The sequence below is a fragment of the Pinus tabuliformis genome, chromosome 3_1 (assembly GCF_031772625.1).
Source record: "Pinus tabuliformis cultivar Carrire ecotype Pingquan chromosome 3_1, CPIR1, whole genome shotgun sequence".
Taxonomy (NCBI): Eukaryota; Viridiplantae; Streptophyta; class Pinopsida; order Pinales; family Pinaceae; genus Pinus; species Pinus tabuliformis.
Genome location: NC_142301.1, coordinates 438,069,659 through 438,091,218, shown reverse-complemented (window position 1 = coordinate 438,091,218; position 21,560 = coordinate 438,069,659). Strand labels below are relative to the sequence as shown.

Here is a 21,560-nt window from a genome sequence, read left to right as displayed (position 1 = left end):
ACATCTTGCTCAACATGAGGTTCAATGAATGTACAACAGAAGGGGACCAAAATATGTGCTGATATTTTCCTTTAATAATTAGGCTTGCTACTCTACACACCATTGCATTGTTAGTTATTACCTGTACAACATTATTTGGCCCCACCATTTCAATTGCTTCAATCAAGATGTCAGCAATGGATTGGGAATCTTTCACCTGCCCCTCACAATCCACTGCCTTCAAAAACATTGCCCCCTTTGGGCTCTGAGCAATCACATTAAACAAAGGCCTATTCCTTTGATCTTTTCATCCATCAGAAATGATGGACATCCTGAAATGCGCCATGAATTACGAATGGGGCTTAATTTAGCCACCAAATCTAACTTCTCAGCATTCAACATCGTGGTGCGGACCTTCTCATATCCAGGGCTCTTGTACCCTTTTGGAGCTTCATTCATTGCTTTTATCATCATTTCCCAGTGAGGAGATTGCACAAGGTTAAAGGGAAGGCCATTTGCATAAATGCATTGACCTATAGCTGCATTTGTCATCTCTCGAGCATCATTATTAAAACTCCTTTCAAGCGGTCCCAAATTAGACCACTTTGAACCAACAATTCCATGAGAAGGAAGTGGAGGTTTTGATGCAGATGCTCCCAACCTTGTTGGGTGTTTTAATTGAGAGGCAGGATTTGCCTCATTTGCTTTAGCATCTGCCTCGTCTTGTTCTTTCTGATATTTTGCAAGTTTTTCCTTGGTTAAACCATTTCCATCTGTCCCATTCTCTTTAGGTGGGCCACTGCATATTTGAACCCCATTGCCTTTTAACCCAACTAAATGTGCTTTAACCCGTGTATAATCCCTTATACTCCTTTTTACACTCACTGCAAACCCATGCCAATGATCCCCCTCCTTGGATCTTCTCAACAATAGTTACATATTTCCAAAGTGGTGACTTTGGATCAACTTTAGGGGCAAATTCAATTTCATGTTCCACTTCCTCTGCCACACGAATGGCTGAACTTGAAGTTGCCATGATAATGATGTAAATGAAAGTTGAAACTGCAAAATAAAATTGGCAAATATGTATTTTAAAACAAGTTACAAGCCTTGAAAAAGAATAATCATTATCAAAACCAGTGATTGGACATGTAATCTATGTGACTTATTCACTATGTCTCCATGTCTCATTCTCTAGAGCTGCTTTCTGGTCCATGTCAATACCAAAGTGAAACATAGGCCATTATTTATCATACATTGGATCATTTTGTTATTTGCTTGACACCTTAATGCCTTGGGAAGTGTTATGTTAAGGTGTTGATGTTTGGTCATATTAAGCTCACAATTTTGGAAGGAATCTGGTGACCTCTTTCACCATTTACTTCTGATATCTAATGACCTCTTCCACCATTTACTTCTGAGTTCTGTGTATGACATGAGAAATACGAAGATTCTAATTCATTGGATATTGAGGTGCAAGTTTTTATGGTTTTCTAAATCCACAATTAAGGACTATTTTTAAAGTCTTAATTAACACTTAACATTAGTATAATTTATATATTTGGGACAGGGCCCAATCATACTCAAAAGAATGTGATATTCTTTCTATGTGCAGTTGACGATTGGGTTAGTTATCAGTGGAACTCGAAAACAACAACATGCTGTAGCATCTAGTTGTTGTGTATCCTTGATGAGCAAAAACTTAAAAGACTTCATCCAACAATTGCACAGTTTAAACATGGAAGGATATATATAGGTTACAATGATAACTGAATCCTCTTCCTCAATGCTACTAAAGAAATAAAATCAGAATATGTTGGAGAATCTAAATATATAGTATCCTTAATGAGCAGAAAGCCTTTAGCCAACTATTCTAATCGAATCTTTTCCCTCCAGTTACACAAAAAAGGACTGACGTGAACTGGCTTCATGAGCAGAAATAAAATTGCACATGAATTTCCAGATAGTGAACAAGGCAGTAATTAGTAAACAATCCTAGATTACTGTGAAGGCAGAGAGCACTAAATGTCTGGACTCTGGAGTCACCAAAGATCGCAGTTCACCAATGCACCTTTCCCTGGAATAAAGCTGAGTATTGATTCTGTATGTGCTTCCAACAATCTATGGAAGTTTAGAACAAAGGCAGTCCCAAAAAATGTGTTTCATTGTTTCTGTTTTGCACAAAGTTCAAACAAGATAATGTCTGTCTGTAAACCCACTCCAGGGGAATCAGACCAACTGTTGAATGTCGAAAATACAACCTTGACGTATGGAATGAAGATTGGGGTGTCAGCTTCGCTACACTTGATATTCAGTAGCCCAGTTCGTTGACGAAACTAAAGCTATAAGCTCGACCTTACAGAGGTATCACAGAGCCTCGTGCCTACTGACAGTCCCCAGTGATTGGCACTCTTGGTATCATGGTAATGGGCTTGCGGTTATTCATCATTCACCGATAGATAGATACGGATAGAGAAGCTTAACACAAGCACTACCATGGCGGGGGCTCTCATGGGCCTTCACAAACAAGAAAGAATCATACGCTATGCTTAACACTTCATACCTGTGTTATACTGCTCAAACACTCCAATTCACTGAACTGTTGATTTTGGGTAGCATCGAATGTGCTCTAGCTCCAAAATTTTGTGGAGGGGCTAGAATGAATAAGATCTCCAAGACCCGAAAATTGTTTGAAGAAACTCCGTCTGGATTGTGAGTTATTAAAATAATTAATATTTTTAATGGGTTACTAAGTCTAAACTCAGAAAAATAAAAATATTAATGGTTATTAATAAAAATATGGGCACTGAGAAGCTTCTAAGAGGCGAGGATCAAGTTTGTTTTAATCTTAGTCGTTGATTAGGGACTTAATTTCAGCCGTTGATTCATCAATAGGAAAAGTATAAGAGGAGGCTTGAGGGTCAGTGGGAGATACACCAAAAGTGATCAGTTAGTTCGATTTTTCTGGGGCGAGGTTTGCTGAGAAAATCGAACAAATGATTTGAGTTGCAGTGAGGGGTAGAAGCAGAGATTTGGATCGGAAAGGAGTTTCGAGCCAAAGACTACCAGGTAGAGAGGTAGCAGTAGCATCAAAGAGGTAGCGTAGAGGCCTATGCAGTCTAGAAAGGGGCTCACGCAGTGCTCACGCAGGCCAAGAGGGTCTCTTGCAGTCGTAGTGCAGGATATTCGTCAAAAGTTCAAGATATTCCCAGAGAAGCGAGGTTCTAAGCCGGAAGCGCTGAACAACAGTCTTCCTCCAGCAAATCGATCCAACAGAAGGGGTGACACAGTCACTTAGAGGCAAAACGCTGGCCCAAGCAGTGATTGCACTGGGATTTTGCAGTGTTTGCCGGAGTCAGGGCACTCAGTGGATCAGTTATGACTTGGAGAACGAGGTAAACCCTCGTATGTATTTCTTGTTGCCGATATTTCTTTGAAAGGTTAGCGGGTGTGAGAGGCACCCTGTTGCACTAAGATTCTGCTTGATTAATAATACAAACCCACTATTTGCTGCACCGGTTTTCCCGCATTGGATTTTTCCGGGGACGTGTTGTCCAAACATAACGGTGTAACTTGTGTGTTTGTCTCATATATTTTCAGTTTTAATAATACAAACCCACTATTTGCTGCACCGGTTTTCCCGCATTGGATTTTTCCGGGGACGTGTTGTCCAAACATAACAACGGTGTAACTTGTGTGTTTGTCTCATATATTTTCAGTTTATGATCTGCGTGTCAGTGTAGTCTGTAGTAGTATTTTTCATCACTGTTTATAAATTAAATAACTTGTTCAATGTAACAAGGTGGAGAAGATGATAAACCAGTGATTACAATAGGATTTCTGATGTGTAGATTCAGAAATTTTCACATGAACAAGTTGCAACGGCTCTGGGGCTCCCACTGTTGGCTCACTCCAGTCTCCACTGAACAGGTTACAATAATGACTCCCACAGTCAGCTCGCGGGCTCACTCCACAGTCATAGTTTGCGGCTCCTCCAGCGAAAATGACAAAAAGACAATTGGTAAAACATAAAGGTAATACCGTAATAACCTAAAAGTTACGCCGCCTCATAAAAAAACACAAAGCGAAAACAAAATAGAAAAACCGTTCCCGGCAGCCAGGAAATCATGAAACGTATTTCTCTTTGGCAGATCCGTTTTGGGAAATCGAGATACGTTTTTTTTTGGCTGGATCCATTTCAGGAAATGCTAAAATGTATTCAAATTGACCGGAAATGGAGGACTTTTACCAAAAATGCCATAAAAATGTTTTGGAATTCTAACTTGCCGTCTCTGAAATTTTGAAATGCCACGAATACGTATCCAAGCCATTTTTCCGGCGTTTCGTACCAGTTTCAGGATCCTAAATGCTGAACGACGTTTCAGGGAGGTTAGGTCCGCGTTTCCAGTAACTTAGATTTGTGTTTGCTGGAAATGGCATTTTAGATTTCTTTTTGAAGTTTTGTGCAATTTCAGCGCTTTATTTAGTTCATAAATCTCTAGGACCTAAAATTTTCATCATAACCTAGGTTCAATTTAATTTTCCACACTTTGGAAACTGTTTTAAATTTCTGCATTACTTCAAGTGCATTTCTAGCCCTTGATATGGTTCAGAAATATATTTTTTTCAGATTGTATTAGAGCCTTAGACTTCATTTTTGGATCACATATTAGGCTCACTTTGAATATTTAGCATTCTGGAATTTTATTTCAGAATTTCACTTGTAAATTTCTGTATTTTGCATTCATATTTAATGCTGAAAATCAATTTCCAGATTGCATTATTGAGCATGTGCACTTGCATTACATACTTACAATTTGCTCGGTTTTTATTTTTTTACTTGCAAATCTGAAAAATAACCTTCACAGATCATTAAATTTCAAATTTGATGCATGTTTAAGAACCTAACATTCACTACCATATAGTAGCTTGAACTTGGTTGGAAAATTTGAATAAATATCAGTTTGACTATATCTTCCAGGGCTAGTGACCACATATCAATTTTTAGGCCAGGGAATTCAACATATTAAGCCCTGAAAACTCACATCAATTGCCGTGATATCAAATCTGAGATTATGAGTTGAATTGGGCTGCAGTTATCATCTCAAGACAGTAAGCTGTTTGGAGAAATTAGCAAACACGGATATTGCAAGTATGAACATAAACCTTGAATTATGCCACTTTGATTTGGTTACAAGACAATCCTCTTAATAATCTGTTACAGCAAACATGTTCTCAGTAAATGGCATATAGATGGTACATTTCAGATCAGAGAGCTTCCTTACAACTGCTGTTCCATGATGAGACAGCTCTGCCATCAAAACAAATCTGCAAAGTGTCTCACTGTTCTATTCACGTGAGTGAAGTGAACTTACAATGTCATCACTCTGTCTGTATCTTCTGTTAGATGTGCTGCAGCCTCATAATCACCAGGAAGGAAAGAATTGTAGCATATGCCTCATTATATAATCCAGATTGAGTGCTGCCCAGGCACTATAGGGATTTCATGACTTCCTTTGTGTGGATCACAAATCCAATGGGATCTGTAGCATATATCGACCATCCCAGTCACAAGGAAGTTAGGAACACCTTCACAATCGGATCTCAATTACGATTGTTAAGTGCTGTCATATGCAGCCAGACTCTACACCAGTCTGCCTCCAATATACCTTGACCTTGCATCAAAGAACTCTGCTCTTTATGATTGTATGCTGGAAAGGGTATTATTGGCTGGGTTTTAGACCTGGAATACATACTTTTAGATGCCGTTTGATGATGAGCAGGCTGCAAATAAACTGACTCTAATGTAAATGAGCTAGGAGTGTCTTGTTAGGGGTGATAGTCCAAGTCATCATAAGCTGCTCTACGTATCAAAAACCCCCAAATAAGTTAAAGAACATTTAACTAGGAATCACATACAACTGAACAACATTTGAACGATATCCTGCCATAGTCATGTGGTGACTAGAACAACATAAGAAAAGGGGGACCATGTGAAGTGCTCTCTCCTAACTCTAGTGACAAGGCAATGCACCAATTATGCCACTTCAACACTGAAATACATCACAGTACAAAGGGTGCTCCAGTATCAACTGATATTATATCAATAATCAGCCAGTGACAGGTTTGCTCCAGTTGATGTTTAACCAGCAAGTTGTTAGTAGAAAGAAAACTATCACAAGTGGTTTATTCTTCCAAAAAGAAAATAACCAGGCAAATGATCTTATGAAAATTGTCTTTCTTCCCCATGCATAGATCTCTTGCTCCTATTTTTGTATTTATCATTCTTTTGTAAGCATTTTCATTCATGAAGAAGGCATCATGAGAGGTTGATGAAGGTTTACTTTTGTGTTTCCAGCTTCTGAAGCCTTTCCAGAGCCATTACAGGTTTTGTCATCCACTGAAGCATTAGCAAATTATAGTGTGGCAGATTCACTTGAAGAGGGATTATGTGCTAGTACTTTGCCTGATTTATCTGAGTCGATTTACAGGGTTGCACTGACTACAAGTAACAATGTTGATTCCAGTTTTAGAGAGATAAATACTGGTATCCTACTTTGTATGATTGGTGAGAATGGAAATTCAATCATACATAGGATCCCGGCAATTTCTTCTGCTCCAGCTTTATCTGAAGACACAGCAAAGACTGTACAAAGAACTTTTGATCACCTCCGTTTCCAGAGAGGTTCAGTGGATATTGTGACATTTCGGGGACCTGATATAGGACAGCTTGCGGCAGTTTGCATTGGTCCTGAGTCAGGTTCATAGTAACTAGTTAGCCTGTTTATAATTTTATGTGCACAATAACAAATTGGAATGGAATGAAATTACTCTGCAATGTCATTGACTATTTGGTTTATGGGTATGAAAAGTTCCCTACAGGAAATGCATGCAAGGTGATGCTATGAAGCCCGGGACCATGGATTCATCTGCTTCTCTTTAGTGGTTGAAAGTGTCTATCCTTTAGGCTTGTTTAATAAGCCCCCCTCTATTCAATATATATTCTGCTCAAACATAATGCAACAACCGAACCCCCCTCAGCCTAGCAATCTACACTCCAAAATAATGAAAATAAAATAGAAGAAACAAAATGAAGAATACTAGCACATGCATAACAAGAAATCCATGCTTTCGGAGTAATATTTGAACCCCCACGTCATTGTTTGTCATTGAATTCTGTTTCTGAGGTTGCCCTGTGGAATCATGCATTTATGTTCATCTTTACTTATTCTCTGATTGAATCTTCTTGCAAATCAGGTTCTTGGAGATTGGGGGGCCTAAATGTAATGGTCATACCTCCAAGTCAAAGCATGGGTAATCCAGTTGATAATGTAGAGAATCTAAACAGTCGGAATCTTGGATTGTACTATAGCTTCCGGATTAATGATGTTCTTCTTGGTGAGGGTGGTGACTCAGCGGCTGAGCTGAGGCCCTTTAAGATGAAGGAATTATCTGGTAATGACATATGGTTGAGGCCTCTGAATCCTAGTGCATTTGCAACGATGGAAACTACTCAAGCTGTCAGAAGAATGCAACAGGACAGTTTAAAGGAATATAAAAACTTAAAATTTTCCTTGCTGCTTTATGATGCTGTGCTTGTTGCGTGCGGCACATCCACTGCTGCAATTGCAGGAAGCCAAGAAATTTCAAATGGGTTTGTAATAGGTGGGGTTCTTGGCTTTATCTATCTGCTAGTATTGCAAAGGGCTGTTGACAGCTGGTCAGAGCCTTTGTCCATTGGACTGAGGGTTATCCTGGTTCTACCAACAATGAGTCATCACTTGAGGATGATCATATTCGCAGGGGATCAAACGTGGAACAGCAAGGACAAAACATGGACATGAAAGTATCAACCTTGCCAATCAAAAACCAGTTTCAGTTAAAAAATGAAAGATTTCAAGATAAAGTATCAGGATTCAGGGGACCATTGACAAATTTATCATGGGCTATAGCAATTTTATTTCTAGCATCAAGATATGCTCCTGGAAATGTTGCAATATTTTTGAAACCTGAGGAGCTTCTATCTGGGGCTGCTGGATTCCTTACATGCAAAGTTGCTGCAGTTATTGCAGCTTTTAGAACTATACCTGCAGATTGGAGAGATCATAACAAGTGATGTTCTTGAAATTGTTGACATTATTTTCAGACTGAAATTCTCATCTCAATCTTTCCTGTGAATTGGTGCTTTTAAGTTATGGGTGGCAGTTTCATTATAACCATGTTGCTGTGTCTTTTCTGTTTTTGTTTGACAAAAACAAAAAATTTATTTCACAGAGAAATGATTCAACAGTCGTGGCAATACCCATAAGACCAGATGATTCCAGATGAGTGGGAGAGTCCTCTTATTCCACTATATCAGCTTTAATAGGAAGAGTCTCTTATCCAATATTATATAATCTGACTGTTTGCCCCAGAGCATAGTTTTATTTGTTCTCTTGCTCCGTTAAACCTTTCTATAATCTACTGAAACAACAAAACTAACTGTCGCATAATCTGATACAAAATGTTGCAGTGTGTGGTTCATAGGGACTAAAACACCTTGGCAAGTGAAGGAATCAATGGTTAGATTCATCATCACTAGACAAACTGACATGCTCACTGGAGGACTAATTACCCTGAGGCCCTTGGCTCTCTTGGACTGTCATCATGTACACAAGTTGTGTCTCAAATCCTGCATCAACTTCTCCATAAATGACAGGTGCTTAACCAATGCGTGGCAGGGAGCAACCCATCAAAGCTTGTGAAGCTTGGCCTTCATGACATTGAACTTCCCAGAATGCTTCTGCTGGTATGCTCTCCTACTGAGTAGCTACTTTCCAATATTCCATCTCAGTTGGATAATCATTTTCTTGACAGATTCTACTTTACCAGGGAGATCCTCCTTCGATTCATGCAATTCGTCTTTTCACTCCTTGAACTCTTTTTCAACTTCCCATACTTCCCCAATCCGCACTGCCCAACAAAGAAATAGGATCACATATAGTCAGTCCTAATTATATATATAGGATCATATATAATCAGTCTGAATTACACACCTCATACCACTTGTCCTTGCTTTCATAGTAGAGTGGGGCCCTGTAGTGTCGTTGCTGGCTCAACATGATTATTGGTTGTCTTTCCAAGCCCCCTGAGAATCATAGACTATTCAACCTGTAAAGTTCAATATTACATATTACATTTCCCGTTCCAACATTGCCTGAGTCATTTTCGAAGCCCCATGGAAGGCCATGTACTCCTGCTGTCTTTCTATGAATGTTAGCTCCTAGGAGTTCTAATTGCTAGGCAGTTTTTGCAGAATTGATGGATGGGCTTTATAAGTCAAGGGTCATTCAACCATTTAAAGGGTCGATCTTCTTCATCTACTCTAGTTTTCTATTGACAAGGCCTCCCTAGTGATTTGGATCCTTTTAAAGTTTCTAAAAATTCTATAGATTTTCTGTTAGAAATGTTTGAGTCTTTTTTGCAATTCATCCTAGATTGGGCTGTGTTTCCTTTGAAAATACACCCATTTCTTGCTAACCATATTTTCTAGAATATGAATCTAGGCAATGAATTTCATAATCTAGGGATGAGCAGTGTTCCATTTCAGGGATTCATATGCATTCTATGCCAAGAAAAAAAAGTGCTTTTTAGTCTCTCTGATAGTTCATTTCATATATTCCCATTTCCTCTAGTAAACTCTTCATATTTCTTTGATCGTAAAGCATTCCAACAAAATGTGTCCATTGGGTTCTCTTTTCTATTTGTAGGGACACATAAAAATGACTCCTATATTCCTCACTTTTTGAGGTTCTCTATGACAAAAGAGCTTGCCATTGGCCATGAACCACGTAAATATGTTACTTTGGGAATGCAATCTTTGGCCCAAATGGTTTCCTAGAATTTCTCCAAATAGGAGAAAGTGCAGTAGTCACGGAGAAGCATAACATATACTTTGTTTATTAAATATATCCCATTATGATCTCCCATATCCACGAATCTACTTAATTTGAGAAGGTTTTGTCCTTTCTAAGCTTCTAATAGCTTGTCAAGCTCAAAGCCCAAGTCCAAACTCATAGCTTAAGTCCATAGATAGATGCAAATGATGGCTTAACTTCTAATCTTTCCATCCATGGATACTAGTTTCATCCCATTGAGATATATTTGCAAGGGATTTTAGTGATGATTCAGAAGCCAACCCTGGAGCCTATTTCTCTTCCTCCTCTTGGGGGCCATGATGAAATGGGTTTAATGATTTGATAAGATTGTCTCAATAGATTCCATATTGGTGATCCATTCACTATAGGTATTGACCCTTCCATACACCTCCTATCCTCACTTTGGGAGTATTTTTTGTGGAAGGCATCCTTCCTCACGGAATTATTCTTGGAAACCATGCACTTAATCCCTAATCCCCTAAATTTGTGGTAAGGATGGGTCTTTCTCCAATTGGTTAGAGAAAACTCTCTCCCCATCTAATTTTGATCCCTTCCAGGGGAAATTCCTCCCTCAATTGGCCCATCTCATGTAACACACCTACTAGAGGAGTGAGTGTGGTGAATAGGTAATGGGAGAGAGTTTTCAAGACATACTTTACTAGAGTAAGTCTTCCATGATTAAGCCATTGAAGCCCACATGAAGAAATTATCCTTATCTTTTGAAGGGTTGAAGTCTTGTTTACATTGCCAGAGCTTGAAGTTGAATGTTAGCCTGAAAGAGTGAAAGGATTTTCAATTAAGTGTAGATGAAAACACTATGAACTGGACTATTTCCTTAAAATTTAGGGGAAGCATGCTCCATTTAAAGATTTTTCATTTCCTTTTATTTAGTTCCACTCCCAAAGCTTCAAGGAAGGTATCCAAAACCCTTTTAAATATTTTTGCAATTATCACATATGCTCTGCCTAAGAAGAGTGTCATTTGCAAATGGGTTATGGTGCATTAGTGCATCAGTCATAATTGCGAGTCTTACCCAAATCAAGACCACTAAGGGCATTTTCTCCTTTAGATTGAAGTTAGGGGTCTATATGTTAAGGCACATGCCACATGAATTGTTAAAACAAGGGCAATTCCTAAAGATGAAGTCACTATCTTTGTTCAATTCGAGGAGGAAGGCATATAACACCTTTCGATGGAACATGTGCATCCTCCTGAGGGGTTAAAGGTTTGAATTTGGATGGGGTTAAGGTATTTACACCTCCATAGACTAAGCAATGAAATTGGTTCATAGAGGGGATCCCTTGACCCATAAATAAGGGGTCTTAGATATTAATTTTGGGATTCGGCTAGGTTGTGACCTTAGATTATATTATAATAATTAGTATTAGATCAAGGTCTTCAAACGAGGGATCTATTTTCTTTGCAATGAACTTTTTATTGTCTTTGGATTTGGCCACCTATTATACATTTCTCAGTCAATGACTTTTATGGAAAAAAAGGGATTTTTTCTTATAGATGGTTGAGGGCACAAAGATGAACTATACCTTATCCATGTGTTGCACAAATCCTCTAGCCATTTATGTTGAGGAACTTCTGACCTTTTTATTAGTTGTGACTACCATACTTAAAATAGTAGATGTTGTGGAAACTCTAATTCTTGACTTACGAATGATCCAAGGTAGGATGGGAAGTTGAGGAAGCCTTCCCCTTCTTTTAGGGAAGCCATCAACAGGGGGTAAAATTCATATAGAAGCTTCCCATCACAAAAAGCTAATCAAAAGATACAAGTCCCTAATACCTATTGCCACACAATCTAGCAAGGGTCTTAGGAGGAGAACCTATGGGACAACTACTAGAGAAAATGACAACAATGGGACAAAGACCCACTGCCACCTCAGTCAATGTCCCCTTCTCTTTACGAACTTTCACCGATGGGAGGAGTCCCGGTATGAGGGAAATCACTTGCAGTGATAGGATCAATAACAAGGTATGAAGTGATTCCCAAGGCTCATTCAAAGAGAGTCTCAATTATGGCTCAATGCTTCAAAGAAGCTAAAGGATCTACAAGAAAGACCTAGGAGGAAAATCTAGACCTGGGGTTAGAGATATTCAATGATGATGAGTATACCTAAGGTCAAGCTTTCCAAGGTGACATAAAACCTCTCAAGCAGCTTTGCAAGGTGATCTGCGACTTGAAAAAGGGTTTTCACTTCACTAGAGAGACCTAGAAAGATCCTATGCAAGAATTAGGGTTTATGAATAATCGTGGGAGGAACTCCTCCAATGTGCTCACAAGGTCAAGGTAGGATAGGGAAAGGGTCTTGAATGATTTATTTCTTCGAATACCTTGTTCATATGACCCTTAAGAGACTACCTTATCCAAGAGGTTCAAGATAAGTTAACAAAGGCACAACTAGGGCACAAGTTTTCTTGCAAACTAACTGTGAGAATTCCATCAAACTTAGAGATTTTCTAGGGAGATACCAACACAGATTCTTGTCCAAATGGATTTGAAAAATACTCCCTCTAAAGAATTTCGTAGGGTGCCCTAGCTAGGTCGTCTAGGAGAAGGGGCCAAAAATTTTGGAGAAGGGAAAAGAGAAGAAAAGGATGTTGACCACCATTTTTGCTCGGACCAATGCCTAATTCTTGGGCTATGGATTGTATGATGATTAAAGATTCACCAAACTTGTCTTCAAGGAGGTCAAAGAATGATGCCCTAGCAACCACTCTTCAACAATTATCTACTCAATATCTATGGCTTTTCATGGAAAAGGAACAAAATCCCATCCACTAGGAACATTCATCTATTGTAATTCAATAAGTAACATGTGCAATTTACAACCAAAACCATCTTTCACAATGATATTCAATAAATTAGGGCACAAAAGATTGAGCTAGTTGCAATAATTCCACACATTAGACATATTCCAAGAAAAATCTTCAACAAAATGTTGATTTCTGGTAGCATCGGATGTGCTCTATACCTCAAAATTTGCAGGGAGGCTAGGGCACATGTATTCCACAATACCCATAAATCATTTTGGGAAATTCCATCGGGAGACAATTTTATTAAAATAATTAATTATTTTAATGGGTGCCTAAGTCTAAACTTAGGAAATTATAATAATTAAAGGGTATTAATCTAAATGTGGGCGAATCTTCTAGAAGAAGACAGAGATAGAGTCCAAATGATCTGAGCCATTGATTAGAATCTAATATGGGCCGTTGATTACTCAACTAGAGGATTATAAGAAGGACATCGATGGGCATTTGGAAAACACATAGAGTAAGAGATCATAAATCAAATTTATGAAGAGAGCAGCGCAACAGTTGTCAGAGAGAGATTCAAAATGATTTCTTGCAGAGAGGGGCAAGGATAGTATCCAGAGGGAAGTTTTCCTGGGCCGGAGAGTACAAGGTAGAGAGGGCAGAGAGACGTCCAGAGAGGCTGACGCAGGGCCACGCAGTGCTATGCTATGGCAACTCAGAGCTTCAGAGGGAGATCGAAATTTTGTTGAGGAAGTCGAGTTCTAGAGTCGGAAATCGGGGTGTGAGATCAAGAGGCCTGAGAGCTAAGTTTCCAGCCCACAGAGGATCAGAAGGAGGTGCAGTGTAGTCCCAACTGTAGTGATGCAATCACTGTGTGGGAGTGATGCAGAACTGCGCAGAGGCAATGCAGAGGCTCATCTCCAGTGTAGGTCAGTGTCGGTTCTTCCGGTGACAGGGTGAGATCATCTCACTATTATTTTTGCCCAGTTTCTCTTTGTATCAGATAGCTAGTTGGGCATCCAACGAATTGTACTCAGATTTACTACTGCTTAATAATACAAACCCTCAACTGCTGCACTGGTTTTCCCACACTAGGTTTTTCCAGGGACATTTGTCCAAAAATAATGGTGTAGATGTGTGTGATGTTTATTTCTCTCCTGTGCTGTATTTAGTTTTCGTAGTTTTTTATTTGTGTAGGCTGCAGTGTATTTAATTTGATATTTTTCGTAGCACACAACAAGTAAATTGGTTAATCGAATTGACAATTAGAAGAATTAACATTAGTTGCTGCAGTTGGAATCAGGTAACCGATTTTTCACATGGTATCAAAGCACAGATCGTGAGCAGACGAGCTCAAAAGAAGAAAGGAAGAGGAATTCGAAAATACTGCAGAGGCAGCAATTCAAAACCCCAGCAGACAACGCAGTCCTTGGGCCAGAAGGTCAAAATTTTGAGGAGAAATCGATTTCTCTGAGTGATTCAACAAAGAAATTCGATCTCCAGATCAAAGCTTTCCAGAGGCAGAAGGGAGCAACGTATTCTTCCTTGCAGAGCAGATCTTCAGTTGGGACGCGAATATTTTGCAGCAGTTGCTGGCAGAATAGCGTCAGTGGGAGAAAAGGAGATACACTTGAGGGAATTTCTTCCTCAGAGAATTCCTAGCCAGGGAATTTGATTTTTTTATTGCTGAGCAGCAGCGAAGAGGAGATGATCTACTAACTCCATTAGGGAGTGCGTAAGCCAACCCAGTGTTGCGCAAAGGAGAGAGGAGGCAGTTCGACATTTTCGTTGGCAAAGATGGTAGCTAGTGGGCTACGAGATCAGGATCAGTTGGATGGTGCATCCAACTATGTGATCTGCAAGGCAAGGATCTCATGCCTTCTGGATGAGCACAATCTCAAAACCTATGTCGACAGTGCGGTGGCTATACCCGTGGATCTAGATCTGCTCAAGAAGTACAAGGCTGAGATGGCAAAGGCCAAGCCACTGATCCTCGATGGAGTGAGAGATCACGTCGTGTGTCACATTTCCGGCAAGGACACTGCCCGACAAATGTGGGAAGTGTTGGCTACGTTATATGAAGGATCTTCCGAGTAGCGAAAGATGTACTTGGAGCAGAAGATGAGATCCACGCAGATGTAGAAGGGAGAGCGCATTGATATGTTCCTGATGAAGCTTCAGGAAATCCGAGACTCGTTGGCAGCTGTAGGGTCAACACCTCAGGCTATGGAGATGGTGAGGATAGCCCTGAATTCAGTCTTAGAAGAATGGCAAGTGTTTGTCCAGAGTATCATGGGCAGAGAGAGATTGCTGGATTGGGAAGGAATGTGGGTCGCTCTTTAACATGAAGAGATGAGGAGAGACTTGGTCAAGTGCAAACTTGACAGCAACAACAACGGTGGGATGAAGCTCAAGGAGGAGGAAGAGAATGTAGCCCTCGCATCTAAGGGACAACACGAGCAATGGAGGCGGAAGAAGGACGTCTCGAAGATCAAGTGCTTCCGGTGTGGTGAAATTGGTCACTACTGTTGATTTTTGGGTAGCATTGGATGTGCTCTAGCTCCGAAATTTTGTGGAGGGGCTAGAACACATGAGATCTCCAAAACCCAGAAATCGTTTGGTGAAATTCCACTCGGATTGTATTTTATTAAAATAATTAATATTTTTAATGGGGTTTTTAAGTCTAAACTTAGGAAAATTAAAATATTAATGGGTATTAATGAAAATATGGGTGAGAAGCTTCTAAGAGACGAGGATCAAGTCTAATTTAATCTTAGTTGTTGATTAGAGATTAGATCACGACTATTGATTTCTCAACAGGAAAAGTATAAATGAAGGCTTGGGGTCAGTTGGAGGACACACACACAGAGATTGAAGAAATCGATGATCTGAGGGGAGAAGTTCTCAGGAGAAAATTGATTGGGGAGATCTTGCAGTTGAGGGGCAATGATAGTTCGGGAATACAGACAGAGAGGCGGAGAGAAACTTGTGGAGGTAGCGCAGTAGCCGGGAGAGCTGACGTTGGGCCAGTCTGGGCCCATGCAGCCTTGACACAGAGCCAGGAGGGCCAACGCAGAGGAAGAGCTACCTTCCACGCAGAAAGCTAGGGAGCTGCCGGAAACTGTCGGAACAGCCGGGAAAGCTGACGCAGTGGGCAGAAGTGTTGACACAGAGCCTCAGAGAGCTCCATGCAGGCCCACCCAGTTACTGCGAAGGGGCAACACAGTTGTAAGTCAGTTTTGCTGCTGGATCAGCCAGATTTTGCCGGGCGAAGTGAGGTAAAACTCACTCAGGTTCTCCGCCATTGTATTTCTCTGTCACTGGTTTGCCGGGAGGGCAACCAACATTTGTATTCAGAACTTCTGCTTAATAATAGAAAACCCTCAAAGCTGCTGCACCTGTTTTCCTGCATTGGATTTTTCCGGCAACTATCGTCCAAAAATAACTGTGTTGATGTGATTGATTCTTGTGCTTGTATTTCAATGTTCTTTTCTCTATGCTATTATGTGACAACTGCAGTAGAATTTACTTTGATGTTTATTGAAGGGTTTTGTAAATAACTTATTTTGGAAAATAAGTAGGAGAAATAAATCAGTTATTGCAGTAGAATTTTGTGTTAGAAATTTTCACATGGTATCAGAGCGATTGCAGATCAATGAGGACTGAAGCCGTCGACGAAAGGACAAAGGAAAATCTGAGCTAAAGACAGCTGTCCCGAGAGACAATGCAGTTTCTGGTCGAGAGAGCACAGGAGGGTTGACACAGTCACCAAGGGAGGCTGACGCAAAGCTTGCGTCAACCTGATTGGGTGACGCTGTTGTTGCAAAGGGCAGCACAGTGATTACTGGGCCAGTGCAAAGATTGTTGAGTCTCATTTTTCCAGTTGCCTGGGCTAGAGGTGCAACGCAGACTTCATCTAGAGTTGCTGGTGGGGTGATGATTTTGTTGGTGCAGAATAGTACCTAGTGGGGTAGAAGCAAAGTAGAGGGAATCAGTTCCTCAGAAGATTTCTTGCCAAGAAATCTAGATCCAGTGCTGAGCAGCAACAAAAGGAGATCAAAGAGGGGTGGTTCGACATTTGTTGGCAGAAGGATTTCCATGAAGGAAATCGAATTTCAGAGGGAGTTTGTTCCTTAGAGGATTTCTAGCACCAAAGAAATCTAGATTCGAGTTTTGTTGGGGCAGCAAAGAAAGAGGGAGAAGAGAACCAGTTTGACATTCATTTGAGCAGAGATGGCAGTTAATGGACTGAGGGATCGGGACAGGTTGGATGGAGCATCCAACTTTTTCATTTGGAAAGCCAGGATCCTGACAGTTTTGGACAAAAATCGCATCAAGGATTATGCCTTGAAGATGGTTGTTGTTATGGTTGATGTTGATCCTCTCAAGATGTATGAGGAGGCTCAGGCTAAAGTGAAGTGCATGATCTTAGACGGGGTCAAGGATCATGTGATCCCACACATTGCTGAGAAGGACACAACAAGGGAAATGTGGGAGGCCTTGACCACTTTGTACGAGGGAACTTCTGTTCAGCGGAAGATGTTGCTTGAGAGTCAGCTGAGACCGTTTCAGATGCAAAAGGGATAAGAAATCGATCCCTTCCTTCTCAGGTTGCAAGGGATCTGAGACCAACTAACTTCCGTAGGGTCTACACCAGATCCTAAATTCATGGTCAGGACTGCCCTGAATGCAGTCACTGAAGACTGGGAAACCTTTGTCTAGAGCATATTGGGCAGGGCTTCTTTCCCCAATTAGGAGGAGATGTGGAAGCTCTTCGACAGGAAGAGATCAGATGGTTGACCAAGGCGAGAATCAACAACAAAGGGATCAGAGCCAAGAAGGAGGAAGAGGAGGATGCAACTCTCGCATTAGCGGGACAACAAGGGCAGTAGAAGAGGAAAAAGAAAGACATATCCAAAGTCAGATGCTTTAGATGTGGAGAAATGGGACATTTCCCACGCAATGCCCTCAGAAGAAGGGCAAAGAAGAGAAGTCTGACTCAAAGGCTGCTCCAGCGCAAGATGACAAAGAGGGTGATGATGATGATTGCGCCATGAGTGCTCATGCACCTCTAGAGAAGAGGTGGGGCGATATTGAGCTATAGTCGGGAGGACTACAATACTAGGCAGGATCCTTGAGGTGCCCAAACTCTTGGATCACATACGGCTACAAGAGCCCTTAATGGCAGTAGCAGAATGACGACAGTCAGTTGGTGCGAGGGATGATGGAGAAATAGTGGCAGAGCTAGAGTGCCAAAGTCTGAAGCAGCGCAGTAGAGTATTGCAACAGTGCGGGAAGCACAAAGCAGATACAACAACAACGCAGTAGCATCAGAGGGTCAGCACATATTAGCAGCAAAGGTAGCTTCAGCATCCAGGGACATCCCAACTGACCAACATGTCAGCCTATGGGTAGCTTTTTAGTTGCTTACTTCTCAACAACTGAGTTGCAGTGCAACAGTTAGCAGTGGTAGTGCTATGGGTAGCATGATGCAACATATTGAGAGGGAGTTGCAGTACAAATGTAGCAATGATAGTGGCAGTGTCATGGGCAACAATATAGGTTGCAACAACGCAGTGGATGAAGGACAATAGGCCGAGCATTAGCAGCGTAGAGGACCGATGGCATGGATCAGTGTGATACTTCTGCTAGGAAGTATTGCTAGAACACATTCCTCGCTAGGAGGGTGTTGATTTTTGGGTAGCATCGGATGTGCTCTAGCTCTGAAATTTTGTGGAGGGGCTAGAACACATGAGATCTCCAAGACCCAGAAATCGTTTGGTGAAATTCCACCCGGATTGTATTTTATTAAAATAATTAATATTTTTAATGGGGTTCCTAAGTCTAAACTTAGGAAAATTAAAATATTAATGGGTATTAATGAAAATATGGGTGAGAAGCTTCTAAGAGACGAGGATCAAGTCTAATTTAATCTTAGTCGTTGATTAAAGGTTAGATCACGACCGATGATTTCTCAACTAGAAAAGTATAAATGAAGGCTTGGGGTTAGTTGGAGAACACACACAGAGAGATTTGTAGAAATTTCACCTGTAGATCAAACTGATATATGCAATGTACTAAAGCATAATACTTGATCTAGTTCTACAAAACATTAAGCGGAAGCATAATTGATTTCATGAGCAACATCAAGCATAAACACATATAACTTATCAAGAGAAATAATCAACCATAACACAAGATATATCATTAGGGAAAGCACCAACATAAAACCCCCAACACTGTATTATCAATCAAGTGGAAATCCTCTTCAGGTTACAAAAAGAATCAGCTCAAGAGCTATCCTGCTCTTTCTGCAATCAGAAGATGAAGATCATAGACTACCTAGGCCTCAATATATAGGCCACAAGTCCTCCAATTTCATATATCACGTAATTCTCTTGGAAATAAATCCTTTTCCATGCAAGGAATACTTACCTAAAATATCCTAGCAACTGATAGTACACTGTCCCACTATCTGAACTCAATTGGGTCTCTGTCTGAACTGACATGCATCAGTTATCCATGAGAGAATACTCAGTTATCTGAAAATAATAGTTGTCACATGCATGCAAGCATTAACAAACTATATCTCATTATTTTAACAACTTGTTAAAATAATATAACTGGACATGACTAAGTCAACTGATCCTCTCAATATAGAACTAAACCTTATCTCCTTTAATCAAGGGATAAATTCCTAAATCAAGAGAGAAAATAATTGCATGATCTCACAAAGACTTCTAGTTTAATTTTCCATAACTAATTAACTCATGGAGATTAATTAATTAATATTTTAAACTGCTGTTAAGACCAAATTCGTTTTTACTTCCTATAGTTAGACCAGGGACTGCTAAAAATAGGAAGGGACCCAGAAATGCTATTTTTAGAAGTTTCTATTTTTAACAGTTTCACCTCTCACCCAAGGTGGCCAAAATGCTCATTGGCCAAACTGCTATTTTTAGCAGATCTATTTTTAGCGCTTTCTAAATTTAGCATTTCTTGTTGCCCACTTTTCAACACTCCCTCTCAACAAGAAAGGGATTATCAGCAACCCTGATCCTGTCTCTATGGAACTTGAACTTGCCCTTTGACAATGCCTTTGTCAAAATATCTGCATCCTGTTCCTCGGTCAAAATGTACAGCAACATCATGATCCTCTTGACCACACAATCCCGTAGATGATGATAGCGGATATCTATATGCTTGGACCTGTCATGAAACACTGGATTCTCAGAGAGTTTAATGCAACTCTGATTATCACAATATATCACCGTAGGATCCATCATCTGACCAAACAATCCCACTAGAATCTTCCGCATCCAGATGGCCTCACATGCAGCCTGACTAGCAGCCATGTATTCAGCCTCCGCTGAGCTAAGTGCAACTGATCTCTGTTTCCTGCTATACCAAGAAACTGCAGCTGACCCAAGGTTGAAGATCCCTCCAGAAGTGCTCTTCCTATCTGATGGACTACCTGCCCAATCTGCATCCGTGAAGCCTTGGAGCTTCACTCCCTCTGTCCACCTGTACCATAATCCATACTATGTAGTGCCTCTGAGATATCTCAGCACATGCTTTTCCGCCTTCCAAAACAACTTGGTTGGCTGAACCATAGCTTGACTCAGCTGGTTCACCGCAAAGCACAAATCTGGTTGTGTGTTCACCAGATACATGAGTGAACCCACAAGCTGCCAATAAACTGTAGCAGCTACTACCTCACCTGAAGTAGCATCCTCCTTCCTCCAGTTACCTGCTAGAGGAGTCTCCATGGGCTTGCACATCTCCATGTGGAAGCGCCTGAGTATCTCATTGGCATACTTGCCCTGAGACACAAATACTTCCCCATCTCTCTGCCACACCTCCATGCCTAGAAAGTAGTGCATGAGGCCCATGTCCTTCATCTCAAACTCTCTTGCAAGGTCCTCCTTGCAAGACTTGATCAACTGATCATCACCTATCAAAATCAGATCATCGACATAAAGTACAATAATCAATAGCTTACCTTCTACCATGATGTGGTAGAGGTTCGCATCCGCTTCACTCTTGGTGAAGCCCAACCCGGTGAAATAGTTGTCAATCCTAGTATACCAAGCACGGGGTGCTTGCTTCAGCCCATACAATGCTCGCTTGAGCCGGCACACATGCGACTCACGATCGAAGGTCTCAAATCCCTCAGGTTGCTCTATGTATACCTCTTCCTCAATCTCCCCATTGAGGAAAGTTGTCTTCACATCCATCTGATGGATCTTCCAACCCATCTGAGCTGATAGTGCTAGAATTGATCTGATTGATGAGTACCTTGCAACAGGAGCAAAGGTCTCATCATAGTCAATCCCCTCTACCTGTGAGAAACCACGGGCAACAAACCTTGCCTTGTGTTTCTCAATACTGCCATCATCTGCCTACTTTACCTTGTAAAGCCATCGGGAAGTAATCACTGATTGTCGCCCGGTCTAGGAACAACATCCCCCACACTGTTCCGCATGATAGAATCATACTCCTCTACCATCACATCCACCCAAACTGGCTGTTGCACTACCTCCTCAAAAGAAGAAGGCTCGGTCGCTACACACTCCCCAACCAGGGCCATGTAGCCAGTGTATCTATCCGGAGATCTCCTCTGTCTGCGCTGAGAGGATGGCTGCCCCACATTCTCTCTCGCATCCTGCATCAATCTGTCAGCTTCCCGAGAGCGTTTCTGCCCCTCTGGAAGACTCTCCAGCAGTGGTGATCTCCACTACTGGAATCTCTGCATGTGGCTGATCCACATCATCAGGAGGCTCCTCCTCCTTAGGAACTAATAGTTCCTCATCATCACCATGCAACTTGAGCTCCCTCTCAAGTGACACTTGCATGGCTCGCTGCTCATCAAACTTCAGATCCCTGCGCACT

The 21,560-nt window shown here is 41.0% G+C and overlaps 1 protein-coding gene across 1 annotated transcript; it reads left to right on the top strand.

Moving 5' to 3' along the window:
• The first annotated feature begins 3,228 nt into the window (after nucleotides 1-3,228).
• Nucleotides 3,229-8,403, top strand: LOC149187641 (uncharacterized). The gene is made up of 4 exons (XM_089411416.1): nucleotides 3,229-3,374; nucleotides 6,338-6,366; nucleotides 6,471-6,739; nucleotides 7,237-8,403. Exons 3-4 carry the CDS (start codon nucleotides 6,541-6,543, stop codon nucleotides 7,821-7,823), a joined length of 786 nt encoding a protein of 261 aa, XP_089267542.1. The 5' UTR covers nucleotides 3,229-3,374; nucleotides 6,338-6,366; nucleotides 6,471-6,540; the 3' UTR covers nucleotides 7,824-8,403.
• Nucleotides 8,404-21,560: the final 13,157 nt, after the last annotated feature.

Excerpts from the sequence above, each read along its gene's own strand:
- LOC149187641 (XM_089411416.1), top strand. The coding sequence starts at position 6,541 with ATGATTGGTGAGAATGGAAATTCAATCATACATAGGATCCCGGCAATT. Across the intron at positions 6,740-7,236 it reads TTGCATTGGTCCTGAGTCAG|GTTCTTGGAGATTGGGGGGC; the intron begins GTTCATAGTAAC and ends CTTGCAAATCAG.